At 45.6% G+C, this 14,969-nt stretch overlaps 1 protein-coding gene across 1 annotated transcript in view; it reads right to left on the reverse strand.

The window, feature by feature from the left end:
- Window positions 1-14,969, reverse strand: part of Mcoln2 (mucolipin 2) — a 44,963-nt gene that overhangs the window by 13,745 nt on the left and 16,249 nt on the right. The window contains exons 3-9 of the mRNA XM_027395915.2: window positions 11,667-11,840; window positions 9,725-9,878; window positions 6,176-6,260; window positions 5,978-6,074; window positions 5,080-5,179; window positions 2,609-2,721; window positions 957-1,106 (exon numbers count right to left, since the gene is read on the reverse strand). Of these exons, the coding sequence (XP_027251716.1) occupies window positions 957-1,106; window positions 2,609-2,721; window positions 5,080-5,179; window positions 5,978-6,074; window positions 6,176-6,260; window positions 9,725-9,878; window positions 11,667-11,840 (873 nt within the window). The remainder of the gene's footprint in view (window positions 1-956; window positions 1,107-2,608; window positions 2,722-5,079; window positions 5,180-5,977; window positions 6,075-6,175; window positions 6,261-9,724; window positions 9,879-11,666; window positions 11,841-14,969) is intronic.

Here is a 14,969-nt window from a genome sequence, read left to right on the forward strand (position 1 = left end):
GCTGGAGAGAGGTCTGCAGGCTCATGGACAGAGACTGAACGTCACCAAGGCTGAGATCTGGGGGGTAGGAGAGCAGGATGGGAGCCAGAGACCAGTGAGGAGGCCTTAGAGGCCGTGATGACAGGAGGCCACTTCATCTAGATCCTGGGAGGCAGAAAGCACTGTCACAGCAAGCTGGATATTTCCAGGAAGTTTGCCCAGCCACTGTACAGCTGGATCTGTGGGATGTAAGACTAAACACAGAAACACCAACAAGAAGGCTGCTGAGACAGTCCAGGCCAGAGGAAGTCAGCCTGAGAGAAGCCAGGGGTAGCTGGAATGGAGACAAGAGGGCAGGAGGCCCTGTAGCCAAGAGGAAGACAGCTCTGTAAGACTGACAGCGAACAGAAGAGAGAGTGGCTGAACAGAGGACACAGAGTCCAACTGTGAGAGCAAACCAATTAACTAACATAAACAACTGGTCAGACCTTGTAGACACTCAAGTACTCCTCATCCCTCCCTTAGCTATCAGGGTACACGGCACACACACACACACACACACACACACACACACACACACACACACACACACCTGCCACTAGCTCTTCAGATATATTCAAGAGAGGTGACTGGTCTGTGTGCCAGCTGCTTCCTTTGCAAGCTACAGAAGTAAATAGACAGATAAAACTAATTCATAATAATAATAATAATAATAATAATAATAATAATAATAATAATACAAAGGAAACTCCCAGTCTTCCCAGACTTCGATTCCTGTTCTAAAGATACAACTACACAAGCCTGGAGGAAGGCCGTAGACATCACCTTCCACAGTGCACACTCTTCCAGAGGAAGACTGAGGCAGCTTTATGTCATGGGTGACATAAAGGAGAAAACACAAGAATCATGCTGGTCTCCGGAAGCGTTCTGCATCTCACAGTGCCAAGATACAAGATCCTAGGTGGTATGTCACTTACCTTAGCCTTGATCTCCATCTTTAATACGGATCCAATTATTGTCATGAGGTCGCTGATAGTGACCAGGACATACCATCCATTGATGAACTCCCATTGGTCAGCATCGCACACGTGTCGCTTGTACTTCTCCAGGAAGAAGTTTAGAAATCTCTACCGCAAACATTTAAAAAGCATTTCTTACAAATCACACTGCCATCTGGAGGCAGAAGACAAGAGCGAACAGTTCCAAGATGGCTGATCTGCCTCATGGGGAGACACAATGCCACACACTGAGTCACATTGTCTACTCCAGGGTGAGCAAGCATTTAGACATCTGTTAAATTAACCCAAACGCTAACACTGCATATCATGGTCTCATTCAAACTGATGGATGGAACCCTTTGAACTAGGATGCTCTTGTGGTCCGGATATGAGCACTGTGTTCCCAATGCTGTAGCTGCGCTTGGCGGAGAGAGACCTCAACAATGGATTCGGAATATCTACAGGGTTGGAAGGCAGATATGGAGTACATATTTACAAAGTGAAAGTCAAGGGGCTGGAGACATGTCTCAGCATTTAACAGTACAGGCTATTCTTCCAGAGGTCCTGGGTTCAATTCCCAGCACCTACACAGCAGCTCACAACTGTCTGTAACTCCAGTTCCAGGAGATCTGATGCCAGCTCCTGGCCTCTGAGGGCACAGGTTGCACATGGTGCACAGACATACATGGTTCAAAACACTCATACACACAAAATAATAAATCTCAAAAAATAATTTAAAACCAACATGGAAGTCAAGATCAAAGAAAATAGACCATGGGCTGTTTCCTGCTCTGATGATGGTATTTCAGTGTCTTCCTGCTTCCTCCAGCCCCAGAAGGAACCTACACTCATGCCTCAAGCCAGAATAAGACACACGGTGAGCTGCAGTACATACTCCTGAGAATACATACTGGGAGAGGTAGAAGGTACAATGAACCTACTTAAAAAACCAAATCCAAGTATTTTACGCATCATTATCGCCCATTTACTGTGCCCTCTTGTCAAAGTGAACTCTTGCTTGAAAAGATGGAACCCACACATGCTCTTAAGATCATCCTGGAAATTAAAATTTTATTCTGGAAGCTTCTAAATGCTTAGGAGCTTACTACAATACTTGTACTTGTTAGCTCAATTTCAAGCAGAATAATTATCTGACCTCCTGAAAGAAGTTAAACCTTTTCCTTCCTTTGAAAGTTTTGATGCATGCATATGTGCACGTATGAATGTTGACATGCGTGCAAAAGTGTGTACACATACATGTGGAGGCCAGAGGTGGAAGCCAGATGTCTTCTTCAACAACCCCCCACCTTATTCATTTTAAAGGTCTCTCACTGGCTGGCCAGCGAGCCCCAAGGAGCCTCCGGTTCCCACCGCCCCAGAGCTGGGTTTCTAGGCATATGTGGTCCGGTCTGGCTTTTTTATGTGTGCTGGGGATCAATCTCAGATCCTCGTGCTTGTGTAGCAAGCACTTTACCAATGGGCAGGTCCCAGTAGTCCCCAAGGCCTCTTCTTGTTTCCTGTACCGCTGGAGGGTAAAGGAAATGAAGAGCCCAGTGCCGTTAGAGGCTTGATGTGGGCGCACGCAGGCTGCAGACGGAGAGTAGAGGGAGAACGGGAGGAGCCGTGCTTACCTTCCTCAGCCTCAGAGCAAGAACAATGGACCTGGTGCACAGGATAAGGGATGCCAGGCAGACCATGATGACAAATGCATCAAACACCAGCACATAGTGAGTGCCTCTCTGGACTGCAGAACAAGGCAGAATGCAAATGTTAAGTACGCCTTGCACAAACTGTGGAGGATGACTTCCCACCAAATGGCAGCCTGAAGGGAAATTCAGAGACAAATCGATTTATCTATTGTTAAAACAGTAACTATCAGAGGCAAAATCAGACTGCATTCATTCAGAAGTCCACAGACAAACTAACACACCCTGGAGGGAAGGGCCAAGAACTTACAAATGTAGGCAATGTTAGTCAGTGAGCTAAAAACCCTTATACATATTTACTGTAAGGCAGAAATCAACATTTAGGCTCCACTCAAAAGACGTGAAAGTGCCAGTATAACCTAAGTCTCTTCACATGAAGAGACGGACGACAAGCTCGCCTTACTAATAAGAAAGCGAATTAAAATGCCATGCTGAGAAGCCACAGTTCCGCTCATCAGCTTCACCGTGCACTGAAACTAGTTTGCCTTGTAGAAACAGCTTCCAAGCCTGAGTTTGGGAAACACTGGTTCAGAAATAAGCACTGCTACTCTGACTAGGGAAGGAAGCCCCACACCCTACTCATCCCACCGCACTGGCTCAGGCTATCCAAATTCACTAACTCCCACCCAGCAATAAGCAAATGGTATCCCATCCCCCATCAGCAGGGAGCCCTGCCCACCAGACTTCCCAAGCCTCCTTATAAACTCAAGTTGGTGAAGACCAGAAGCACTGTGGGGAGTGGCTATCAGGAGGCAGATGAGGCCCACCTGGGAATGGGGACACTGCCTGCGCTCTGAGGAGATGTGGGTAAATGTGGATAATGACGGGAGGGGGGAGCAGCCCAGATGCTGAGCAGAGGGAGGGGACATCAGAACACTGAGGAAACAGCGGCCAGAGCCCATCAGATGTTGCCTCTGCCCTTGTCTCTCAGGCAGGGCTGTTTAATCCACCACACAACTTCAAATGAAAGAGGGGGCCATCCCCTAAACTGGTTCCTAAACCTCAGCTTTTTAACAGTTTCACAAACCTTAACTTTATCTTAAGTGTATGTTTTCCTAGTGACGAGGTCCAGTTTCTTAAAACATGGCTGTAAGAACAGCACATTTTAGCCGTTTTTTCCCACTCAGGTCTGTGTGGCATGTGCTTCTCACTGTTGGCCACAAGGGGGAGGTAGAGCTCCTCCTTTCTGTACATAGGTGTAGGTGGGGCGGGGGAGCCCCAATGTCTAAGGAGCCATGGTCTGGGGACCCCGTGACACCCTTTGATCCTGGTGGTGACTACTGAAAATCACATTTTAAATATGGCAAAGGTGACTTTTCCCCCACCCCAGGACACAGCTGCAGCGTTTACTTGGACTTGGGGTGGCGATCTGTGAGTGAAAGAGTCTCTGCTGTGGCCAGGAAACCACTTATCAGAACCCAATCTGGGTGTTTCCTTTAGGAATGACGGAAACCCAAGCTAGAAAATAAAAAAGGAAACTTCAAAATCATCAGTCATTGTACAACTGGAAAAGGAATGGGCCACAATTAGAATAGAAATCACACGTCTCCTATTTTATCTTTCTGGTCAGGTGACTCAAAAGGGAATTCGTTTAAACAACGCTTGCCAATTCACAATGCTAGCCATCTTTCAGAGACAGCGCCCTGACCACTGAACAACCAAAACGGGCCTAGGCTATCCTCCTCTAGGTTACCCCTGTGTAACCTAGGCTGGCCTTGAACTTGAAATCTCCCCGCATGCATCTTCCTCCATCGTGCTGGGATTGCAGGTCTGTGGCACCACCCCTAGTGCACCAAGGCCATCTTAAGCAGATGGACCATGAGGTGACTGAGGAAATGTCCCATGTCTATTCAGACTGCCGTCTGCACTCTGGGGTCTTTTCTCTGTTGTTCAAGGCTTGGATCAATTCCCACTCAGCCCTGGTCAAATCTATCACTTTCCTTCTTCCTCAGACCTCTCATACTTCCTACCCATAATGCACTAGAGATCTGGTTGGTCACTGCAGTCTCTCTCACTAAGCCTTTTTCTCCTCTGTTAGAGCCGAGCAACAATGAGGACACCTGTTCTCAGCACAGAGTGCCTACCCTGTTGACAGTCTGTCACTGCTCTTGCTCTGCAAAGAATTCTAAGACAGAGAGGCCAACGGCAAACAGAGCCAGAATGGAAGCCCAGGCGACCTGGCTGCAGAGGCTGATCTAAGCCACTGTCTCATGCTAAGTCCTCCAGAGAAGCAATAAACCCTTGTTTACTTGGAAAGAAGCCTCGAGACTCATGTTTGAGTTTTGTTTTTATGGAACTTTTTTCCCTGCCACCATTGATCGATAAGAATCACATAGGTTCTCTAAGTCCCAAGCCATCTCGTAACACACAAAGGGCACGTTGCACAGCACACTTACTAGATCCAGATATATTCATGGCTTTACATTCTTCTATGTTGGCCTCACTGTTAAAATAGACTTTGACTTTTCCGCTGTGAGCTGTGTTGTCGAAGGTAATCTGGAGACAGAAATGGAGAGGTTAGAGTCCAACAGAAGGTGGGAGTCACTAGCTCACCTACTTATGAAAGTCAGCAGCAGCAGCAGCCTGTCTGCACACTGATATAGACGTCACACCCGTGAAAATGCCCCGGCACGTGGGCTTTGCTATAGTTCCTGTTACTGTGATAAACACTGGCCTTAAGCAGCCTGAGGATATTTCAGCTTACAATTCCAGGCTCTCTCCACCACTGAGAGGAGTCACAGCAGGAACTGAAGGACACACCCACTGCCTGCCAAGGGAGGCTGCTTACAACTTTCACTTGGCCGGGGACCACCTGCCCAGGATGGCAGTGCCCATGGTGGGATGAGCTCTCCTATGTCAGTCTGCAGCCAAGATGTTCCACTGAGCTGCTGACTGGCCTGTCTGATCCGGGGAACCCTCTAGTGGACACTCCCTCAGATCACCGTGGGCTGTGTCAGGCTGACAGCTGAAGCTAACTAGGAGGGTTCTTTTACAGATTTCTTTTAGTAGTGAAAAATCCAGTGTAATGGGTTTCTGTGGGTGTCAGGGATCTGAACTCGGGTCCTTATGCCTTAAATACTGAGCCATCTTCCCAGCCCAGGAATACAGTTTCAGGGAGTTGGAAAGGCCTGGCCACATCTTCACATGAAACAGTGTCTAGATGAAACCACAGCATCATTAAAGCTGCTCTGGCATAGCAGCCTCTAACGTCTGTACGCTGAGGTGTTCATCCTCTTCTACAAAAGCCATAGGAAACAAAACAGACAGAGGCTGCTGGGCAACAAAGACACTTGCCGTATTCTGAAAGCTATAGCAGTCTGGTACCTCTCGGGAATGGATTGCCTGCAGATCAATTCCTTTGAGGGCAAAGGAGATTTCAACTCTCACAAGCCTAAAGAAAACACAGTAAAAGGCACGAGTGTCAGTGTCTCTGTAATACTGTCCAACTCCCCCACTCCGCTCCTGGGGACTGAGACTTGATGTTCTGCTTACCGATAGAAATCCAGCCTGAAGAAAGGAGCCTGTGTCCAGCCCTTGGGTTCCTTGTCGAGCGCCTGGAGGTCTAGGTGAGTGCAGTCTAGAGCAACAGACAGACAAGGAATGGTCACTTCTGCAAGAGTCTGGCGCTGCAATGAGTACAGCAACCATGTGACGAGAATCAGGGCCCTTTGAACGTCTCAAAGCATCTGCCAGAAAGTATCGATAATCACAACACGGTGCCCAGTAACCCTTCCGCGGAGAAGCTGGCCAGTGCCACTTTTAGTGGGGACCTTGTCAACATCGCCAGTCTCGGGGAGAAGCAGGTGCCTCCTGACACAATGCACTGTGAAGGGCACAGCACCCATGTGACATTCCTTCTACAGACACATAACCTCAGCCAGCTGTGATGAACCAAACATGCCTGGCGGGCTATTCTCCTTGAAAATGCAGTGATCAGCAGAGCATGGGTGGCATGGGTCTTTAGTCCCAGCATTCGGGAGGTGGAGGCAGGAGGATCTCTGTGAGTTCAAGATACAAGGCCGTTGAGAACAAGAGGACAACTCTGGTGTGCCCTGCTAAACCCTCCCAGCCTCCGGTGCTTAATAAAAATGTGTTCCCCTGGGCCAAACACCCCGTGGGGCATGGAACTGAACAGACAGTTCATGAAACAGCATGCTACAGACAACGTGCTTCCGCCAAGTATGTCCTCTGGTTAATGAACTGTTGTCTCTAATCCTCAACTCAAGTGCAGGAGATGGAAAGTGCTGATACCATGTCACCGCTGAAGAGATGGAGGCAGAGATGTCAAGGAGCTTCTCTACTTCTCTATGGTTGTGCAATGGTTGGCTGTCTATAAGATACACAACCACCCATTCTTGCCTCCACATCCCAAGTTCTCCCAAGGCTGACCTTTCTTCTTGGTTTTAGACCCCTTTTCTTGCATACCCTAGAGGAAGCCTGCTAATGTAAACATGCATAGGTTGATCTCACGAATTGGAGGAAGCTTAGTTCTTCAAATTTCCTCTTACTTTGCGATTCCAAAGCTACGTGTTAGCTGATAATTCAGCTAACAACAGCCTGTAAGCCACTCTAGCAAATCCCATATATATATGGGATAAACACACTCGCGTGCGTGCGCGCGCGTGCGCGCGCGCACACACACACACACACACACACACACACACACACACACACACACACACACACACATCTCCTCACCCCAAATCCAAAACATTCGTGGTCCCACAAATATTGGATAAGGAACACTCAAGCTGTATTAAAATGATGGCCACTTAATTGTTAGGGGATTTTATTTACAGGATTCCCAACAGTCCCTTTAGTAAGGCAGAACGGTAAAGATACATTTTTTTTTTTAAGCAGAAGAGGGAGTCATGTCCATCAGAATAAACAAAAGCTAAAGTCAACTTGATCTACATAAGCTTTTGCAGCTTGAGCTTCAGCCCACTAGGTGGCTGGCCACACAGGCGATTGTCTGCATTTGAAACCTGAGGGAAATGCCACGTTTACAAGTAGCTAAGACAGGACAGCATCTACCAAGTCTTCTACTTTACCTACAGCCACATCCCAAGGGAGTCAAATGTGACCCACTATCTGGAGGCCTCCAGCGATGTGAAAATTCAATCCATAATTACCTCATTAGCAGATATTCTCTGATGTATACAAGAAAATTAAGAATCACATTTTTAAAAACCTTTATACCTTTTCAGAACATTTACAGATTCTCATCGACAGTTACAATGAATAAGATCAGAGAAAGCAATCTCTCCTAAAATCAGACTAATAAGCTACCTCTCTCCATTTACTCTAAAATATCCCATATACTTCAGGAAGGAGATGAACAGTGTCACCACTGTACAATAGTTGGGAAATAAATAAACCTTGCTTTTTAGCCCTGTTCATCTTCTCTAGCCACTGATACTGATCACGTTTCTTAAAGAAATAGCTATATTTCATTAAGCATTTTCCCCAGAAAATGTAATCAGGGGGAACAAAAGCAAAACAAGGCATATGTGCCACTGGGAACTGCTGTATGGCACATCCTACCTGAGTCATGCACTTCAAAAGGAAAATGGTACCAGGACCAGCCTTCAGCCCCGACTGTGATGTGCTCCCATGTCAGTTAGAGGAACAGTCTGCATGGGGAGGCTTGGCTGAGCTCCATGTAAGAGATTGCAAGTGAGCCCTACTGGGTAGCTATTCCCTCTGGCCTTGAGCATTCCCTCAGGGACGTGGACACTGAGGGTGAGGGCTGCTAAGACTCAGAAAGCTAAGGAGACTTACAGGGCTCAAGAAACACTCAAAGCTACAAGATCCATGGAGCGATCTCCGAAGTCACAAAAGCAGTGGACTCTTGCTGGGTCACATGACTTCTTAGTGGACAAGGGGCTCCATGGGATGTGGGATGCAGCTTTTGAAAGTCACCACCTGTGCTGGGTGCACCGGCTTTCCATAGAGTGTGGCTGCATTTGAGTCACCCTCACTCCTGTATACAACCCCAACCAATTCATCGGTTCACTAGCGACTGTGTGTGGAGTCAGCTCTTTGGTCTGTCATTGGTGTCCTATCCTCATCAAATACACATTTGTTCACATTTCCCTAGGGAAAGTCATATAACTACAAACAGGTCTCAGGCAAGCAAAAGCCACCACCTTGGAAGACCAGGAACATTTCTATGGTGGTGGTTGAATTACCAAGCAACTGGCCCCAGGATGGACTTTAACAGCAGTCTCGAAGCCAGACACTGCCTGGGCCAGTGTGACCCACTGACCGCTTCTTCCAGGACCCAGAGCCCAGGGCCCATTTGCTCACATATGGATTCTAAACAGTCAACTCAATGAAGCAGGTAAAATCCCTGTCCTGTGGGGGTGTTAACCTCCTGTGTTACCAAAACACCTCAAGATCAGAATAAGAAATACGGCTAAACAGCCTATGAGATGTCATTTAACTAAAGCCTACCCCACTGCTAGGACCCCTCCGCCTGAACTGCCTGGTACTTAAAAGCCAAAACAGGTTGGCTTTGGCAACCCCATGACAGGAAACAAACGGTGAGTGCCTTGTGTCTGTTGACTCAATAGCAAAACTCCGAAGTCTTGAAGCACATGCTGTGTGCTCACATGTCCTTTTACATTGTTAACAGAATGGCCCACAGTGGCTGCATGGCTAGCTGGTAAGTTTCTGTCAAGCAGTCTCCTAAGAGAATAAAAGTCATTAACCTCGACGCACCTTTGAAGAACACTGTATATTTTATAAGGAATAGGGAGGGTACGGTGGTCACACCCTTGGACCCATACTTGGGAAGTGAAAGCAGAAAGTTAGGTGGGTAAGAACACATCCTGCAGAATTTTTGGAAGTATCAAAGAGGCAGACCAAAGCAGTGCTCCCTCCCCATCGCCAGAACCTTCGGAGGGCACTGTGTAAGTGACAGCCTGTGCCTGAGGAAGCCTGCTCTATTGAGCTCCAAAGAGCTGCTAGCACATGGGAGCCATTTTGCTCATCACAGAAAACAACAAAGTCACATGATGAAATGGTCACCGATATTACCTGACTCAATGTCAGTGTCAATATTCAGAGTCTCGTTTGAGGAAAGCATGGTGCCTGTCTTGTAATGCTGCTTACAGAATCTCAAGCCAGTTGTGTTGTCTCCATTTTCTCCATAATCAATGGTTGCCAGGGAAATGTTCTTTAGGTGATGATACTGTTTTAAAAAAAAAAAAAGTTAAACTATAGTCAAATACACACACGAGTTCTTAAAAACAATAAGTCATACCATATGGAATGCAATTTTAGCTACTTTTATCGCTTATACAATGCTTTTTGAGGAGCAGTGTCCAGTTCAACACAGCCTAAAGTCATGTTCTTCATTTGAATGGACACATTGCCTCATCGAACTCTACACCAAAGCAATATCCCTAGGGACACTCCTAACTTCTACCCAGCCAAAACCAAGGTCTTCCCCACCTCCCAGACTTTATCTCATACCGAGGTCCCTTGGTTCTAACTCTGTAAAACCAAACTGGCCTCCAGGCAGTTGCCAGAGCTTGACAGACATACTTCTTCCTCTGATCTTTTAGTTGCCTCTTTCTGGAACTCCATCTCTATCTGCTCAGTTCACTCCTTCAAGTCTTGACCAAATATCACCACTACAACAAGGTGTTCACTCACTTGGCTAATGAAAATTGCAAACACATACCAAAACTTCACTTTGTACCTCATTGTTATAACACATAATTATATGGTGGTTAAAATAATAAAAATAAGGAAAAATTCAAAACTGTAGAAAACAGCACTATTCATCTATCCCCAAACTCCTCATCTCCTTCCTCTCCTCACGTCACCGCTCACACTAACACAGCTAACACTCTTACATTAGCACATTCTGCTACTGGCTGCCTTCACTAACAGGGCTTCACTAGCGCACAACTTCACTGCTGTGACTTTACTATGAAACATTTACAATATCACAGGGATGCTGCAAACAACTCCTAATGATTTCAAGAATATTAATAAAAGAAAAGCTGAATGTGGAGGCACAGGCCTTTAATCCCAGCACTCAGGAGGCAAAAGTAATCTCTATGAGTTCAAGGCCATCCTGGTATACATAGCAAGTGAGATCCTGCCTCAAAAAATGAACAAAACAAACCCTTATTAACTTGGCTAAAATTAAAGATTTAGTCTTACAATTTCAGGAACCTGTGACTTCTTCCCTAGCCTTCACATGCCCTGTCCACCAACTTTAAACAATTGCTACATTGTCTTCACCCAATTTTTATCAAGGCCCTTTCAAAAGGACCCCTACCCCACCAAGGCATCACTGAGAATGATCAAAGGAAATTTCTTCCTTGTCGCTGCCAACAAGAAACTCAGCTGTCCTTAGTAGCATGTTTTTGGGTTCTCTGTCGTTGAGGAGCCAGGCTTCAATACCATGCATCTCATTTCTCTTCATTTACCTAGCTCTCTCTCCTAGAAAGGCCAGAATTTTATCTGTTCTAGTCACTGCTACAGCATCAATCTGTAGAACTTGCCAAATACCAGGGACTTAAATACTTATTGAATTAATGAAAGGGAAAACAAAAAACAAAACACTATCCCAAATGCTTTCATCAAATCTACCTCTCTCACACTGTTTCATGTCCCATATTCTTAATATTTAGCTAGGATTATTAATGCTTATGGCATCAAATCTGAGACTACTACACACTCTCAGAGTGTGTTTCAAACCTTCACAGAACCTGATTTTATAATCCCTTAACTCTTTAGTCTGGGATACTCTCCCCCAAAGTAGTGCTTCTAAAACAATAAACTAAAAAGATTAAAACCTAGAGAAAATTTTTAATGGGTAAGTTCTATTATTAGTGCCTGAAGTAGCAGTAAAGATGTTGCCAAGCTATGCAAAATTTACGTGAGACAATATTTGTTGGTTTGCTAAGACAGCACAGCCACACAGCAATGTAGCCTTTAAAAATAGACCGTTTAAAACACTTGCCTGCTTTATAGCAAAAAAGATGCTCTCATAGGTGTCCTCTTGGGTGTATACGCTACAGCTATAGTCATCTTCATCAACGCCAGAAAAGCCTTTCAAAAACAGGTGCTTAAAAGCAAGCGTATTATCTTCTTTGAAGGCCACCACCAACTGGTTACCCAAGCCAAACCGAACAAGCTACAAAACAAAACACAAGAATGTGGCTTTAACCGTTTACTAGGGAAAGAGAATGGCTTTGGATTCTCAGCAATTCTCACCTCTAAGCATCTGAAAAAAAAAAATCCATTCCCTGATTTACACAGTAAGAGCATGAAAGACAGTCACCTCATTGCACCTTGTCAGAAACTCTTAGTATAAGAGTGTTGAGACTCAGAAAACACCCCAAAGAATAGGGCTGGGACGCGCCGGACCTTGAGCTGAGGAAGCAGCCTAAAGGCTTCTCCCACCCTATCTCTCCTGAGACTTTCTCTGGGGTTCCTTCACCTGACAGAAGTGCCCTCAGAGAGACAGAACTGTCATGTGCTTCTCTGTCTCATCAAGCAGGGAAGAACAGATGACTCATAGAAAAGACAGTTGACACAGCACCCAGGACTTTGCTCCTGGCTGTTTTCTATCCTTTCGGATGTCTGCTCCCTTAAAAACCACTTACTGATAGGCATAGCGACCACTCCTGCAAAACCAACATTGAGGAGGCAAAAGAAGGCTTGCCATGAGTTCGAGGCCAGCGGGGTTATATAATGAGACCCTTTCTCAACAGCCCCCTCCCCAAACCATCTTTTTACTGACATCCGGTTAAACACTCAAAGGGGTCTCTTTACCAAGAACAATAGTTTTCCTCTTAGACTCCATAAGAGGGAAACAGCTAGCACCAAAGGTTTATAAGAAACCAGGAAGCTGCACATGTCCTGCCCAGGCACATGCTGAAACACAGGCATGACCCCCTTCACACACACTGTGCACGTGTGCACACACCTTCACCCCTGTACTCTGTCACACACAGCACACTCTCACTCAAAGCTGCCAGTACTGGTATCTCCTGCAAGGGAGCTGAGGAAAGGTCAGGTGGTCTTCTCAAAGCTAAAACTATAAACTAGGGAAGCAACACACAGGATTGTCTGGAAGACTTAGAAGAGGCCATTCCATCCCCGCACAGCCTGAGCAGCAGCCCCTTGAATGGAACACTCCAATCATCGTGTGTAGGATGGCCCCTCCCCAAACTGGGGTGAGCGAGGGTCAGGTTGTACAGCATGCTGAATAATTACTCATCACAGAGTACCAAGGATTGTGGTTTGAAAAAATGTATAATGACTTTTCATTTAATCCCCCCATTAAACTGGACTCCGTGAGGAAGAGGCTTTGTTCGTTTGTTTGTTTCCATAGCACCACTGAAGCAGAAAGGGAACGGCACCCAACTGTGACCATCAAACTGACTTGAGTGATGTATGTAACACCATTGTGCACATTACAACCTGAAGTCAGGCCATATATTCAGGTAAGTGTCCAAGGGGCCAAACACGGATTTGCCTTACACTACGGCCTGCTAGTCCTCTCAGCCACTCTGTCACACTCTCACAGCAAACGCTGCCACTTGACTCTAGACAGTCTAGACAGGGGATTAGACTCTTCCTTCCCACACGCCCAGTGAAGTCAAAGGAACATAAAGTGTCTGAGCAAGGAATCGACAAACTGGTCAAGAATAGGGCATACACTTTGTTGATATTTAAAGCCACTGCCTTATTTAAACTTAAAGCCATCAACACAATTCTGAGATGAAGAGAGGGTGGCGCTGTGATCTCTGCCTGGAACCTCCTCTGTCTGGGATGAAGAACAGGACATTTCCCCAATTCTCTTGTTCCTAGAACAAACCAGTGTCCCTATGCACAGTCCAGCATCATCAGGGAAGGGCTGAAACTGCCGAAACTCTTAGGAGAGATGACCGTGAGAGGGAAATGGCATAGTCTCTGTGGCCTTGACGGAACCAACCTCTCCTGTGCAGCCAGAGCAGAGGAGGGAGGTGTGGACTAAAACTTTATTTTCAGAATGCAAGTGGTAGCAAGAAACTGCATTCCACACCACTAACTAGATGCCAAGATTTGCTGTGAACAAGATACAAAACAGACACAAACACAGACACAGACACAGACACAGACACAGACACAGACACACACACACACACACACACACACACACACACACACACACACACACACACACACACACACCTCATTAAATGTAGCCTGGCAAAGCTTGGGAATCAAAGCCCTCATTATGAAATCAGTGAAGGAGAAAACATACTGTACCCAGTAAAAGCAAGATGATTCTGATTGGCGTAAGGGGCATGGGATGGAAAGATTTGAACTTAGGAAAGAATGCAGATGGCTTCTCTGAGATCATAAATCGTTGCAGAACAGAGTTAGTTTCTTTTTTAAAAATGTTTCCTACTCTGAAACCCAGATTAATGTCTCTGGTCTGGTCAGACTCCCTGGATTAGGAGGAAGGAGAGGAGGGGTTGATACAAGAAAAAGTGAGCAAGCCATCTATAACTAGGTAGAATGAGGCTACACAGGAATAAGATTTTGACAGGCATAGGTTGTGATTTGTAAGATTATATTAGCGGAGTAACAGAAATCCACACAAAAAGTAAATTATCAGTTCCCAGAATTAGCTTATTTTTAAAAATAAAATAAGTGATGCAGACAGCAAAGCACAGTAAGGGACAGCTTGTAACACAACTCGAAGGCCCCTTTATGAAAGTTGCAACTGTATTTACAGCTGAGACCCTCTCATTTCCAAATGGAGGCATTCCTTAAATTCTTTATATTATATTTTAGAAAAAAATCATCCTTATACACTTTTGGATTGATGGTACCAGTGGATTATGAACCAGTAGAGCTAAAGATTTCAAATCAGTACTGGTTTGTTTTTGGTTTTGTTCAAATGTAGTTGCCTACAGGGAAGTCAAGCTGTAGTCAAGGCCACAGTTCAACAACTAGAAGACAACTCTGATGGTCATTTCAATTCTGGTGGTAAACTGATCTGCAGTACGACCTTACACTAAGGTCCAAGTGTTAACACCCAGACATTCTTGAGTAGTGAGGCACAATGCTACGGATTAAAGAAGAATTTAGCATTTTCTACGTCTGAAGTCTTTCAAAAGCATAGCAAATAAAGTATGATGGATTTTTGAGACCATCTTAGCAGCCTGTGCTGGATTAGATGGTAGGAAAATTAAGAAACTCCCTTCCACATGGATCTTATCTGTTTTTTCAAGCTTCTGTGGAGAGATGGCCTCATGAACCCTTATTG

This window comes from Cricetulus griseus (assembly GCF_003668045.3).
Source record: "Cricetulus griseus strain 17A/GY chromosome 1 unlocalized genomic scaffold, alternate assembly CriGri-PICRH-1.0 chr1_0, whole genome shotgun sequence".
Lineage (NCBI taxonomy): Eukaryota > Metazoa > Chordata > Mammalia > Rodentia > Cricetidae > Cricetulus > Cricetulus griseus.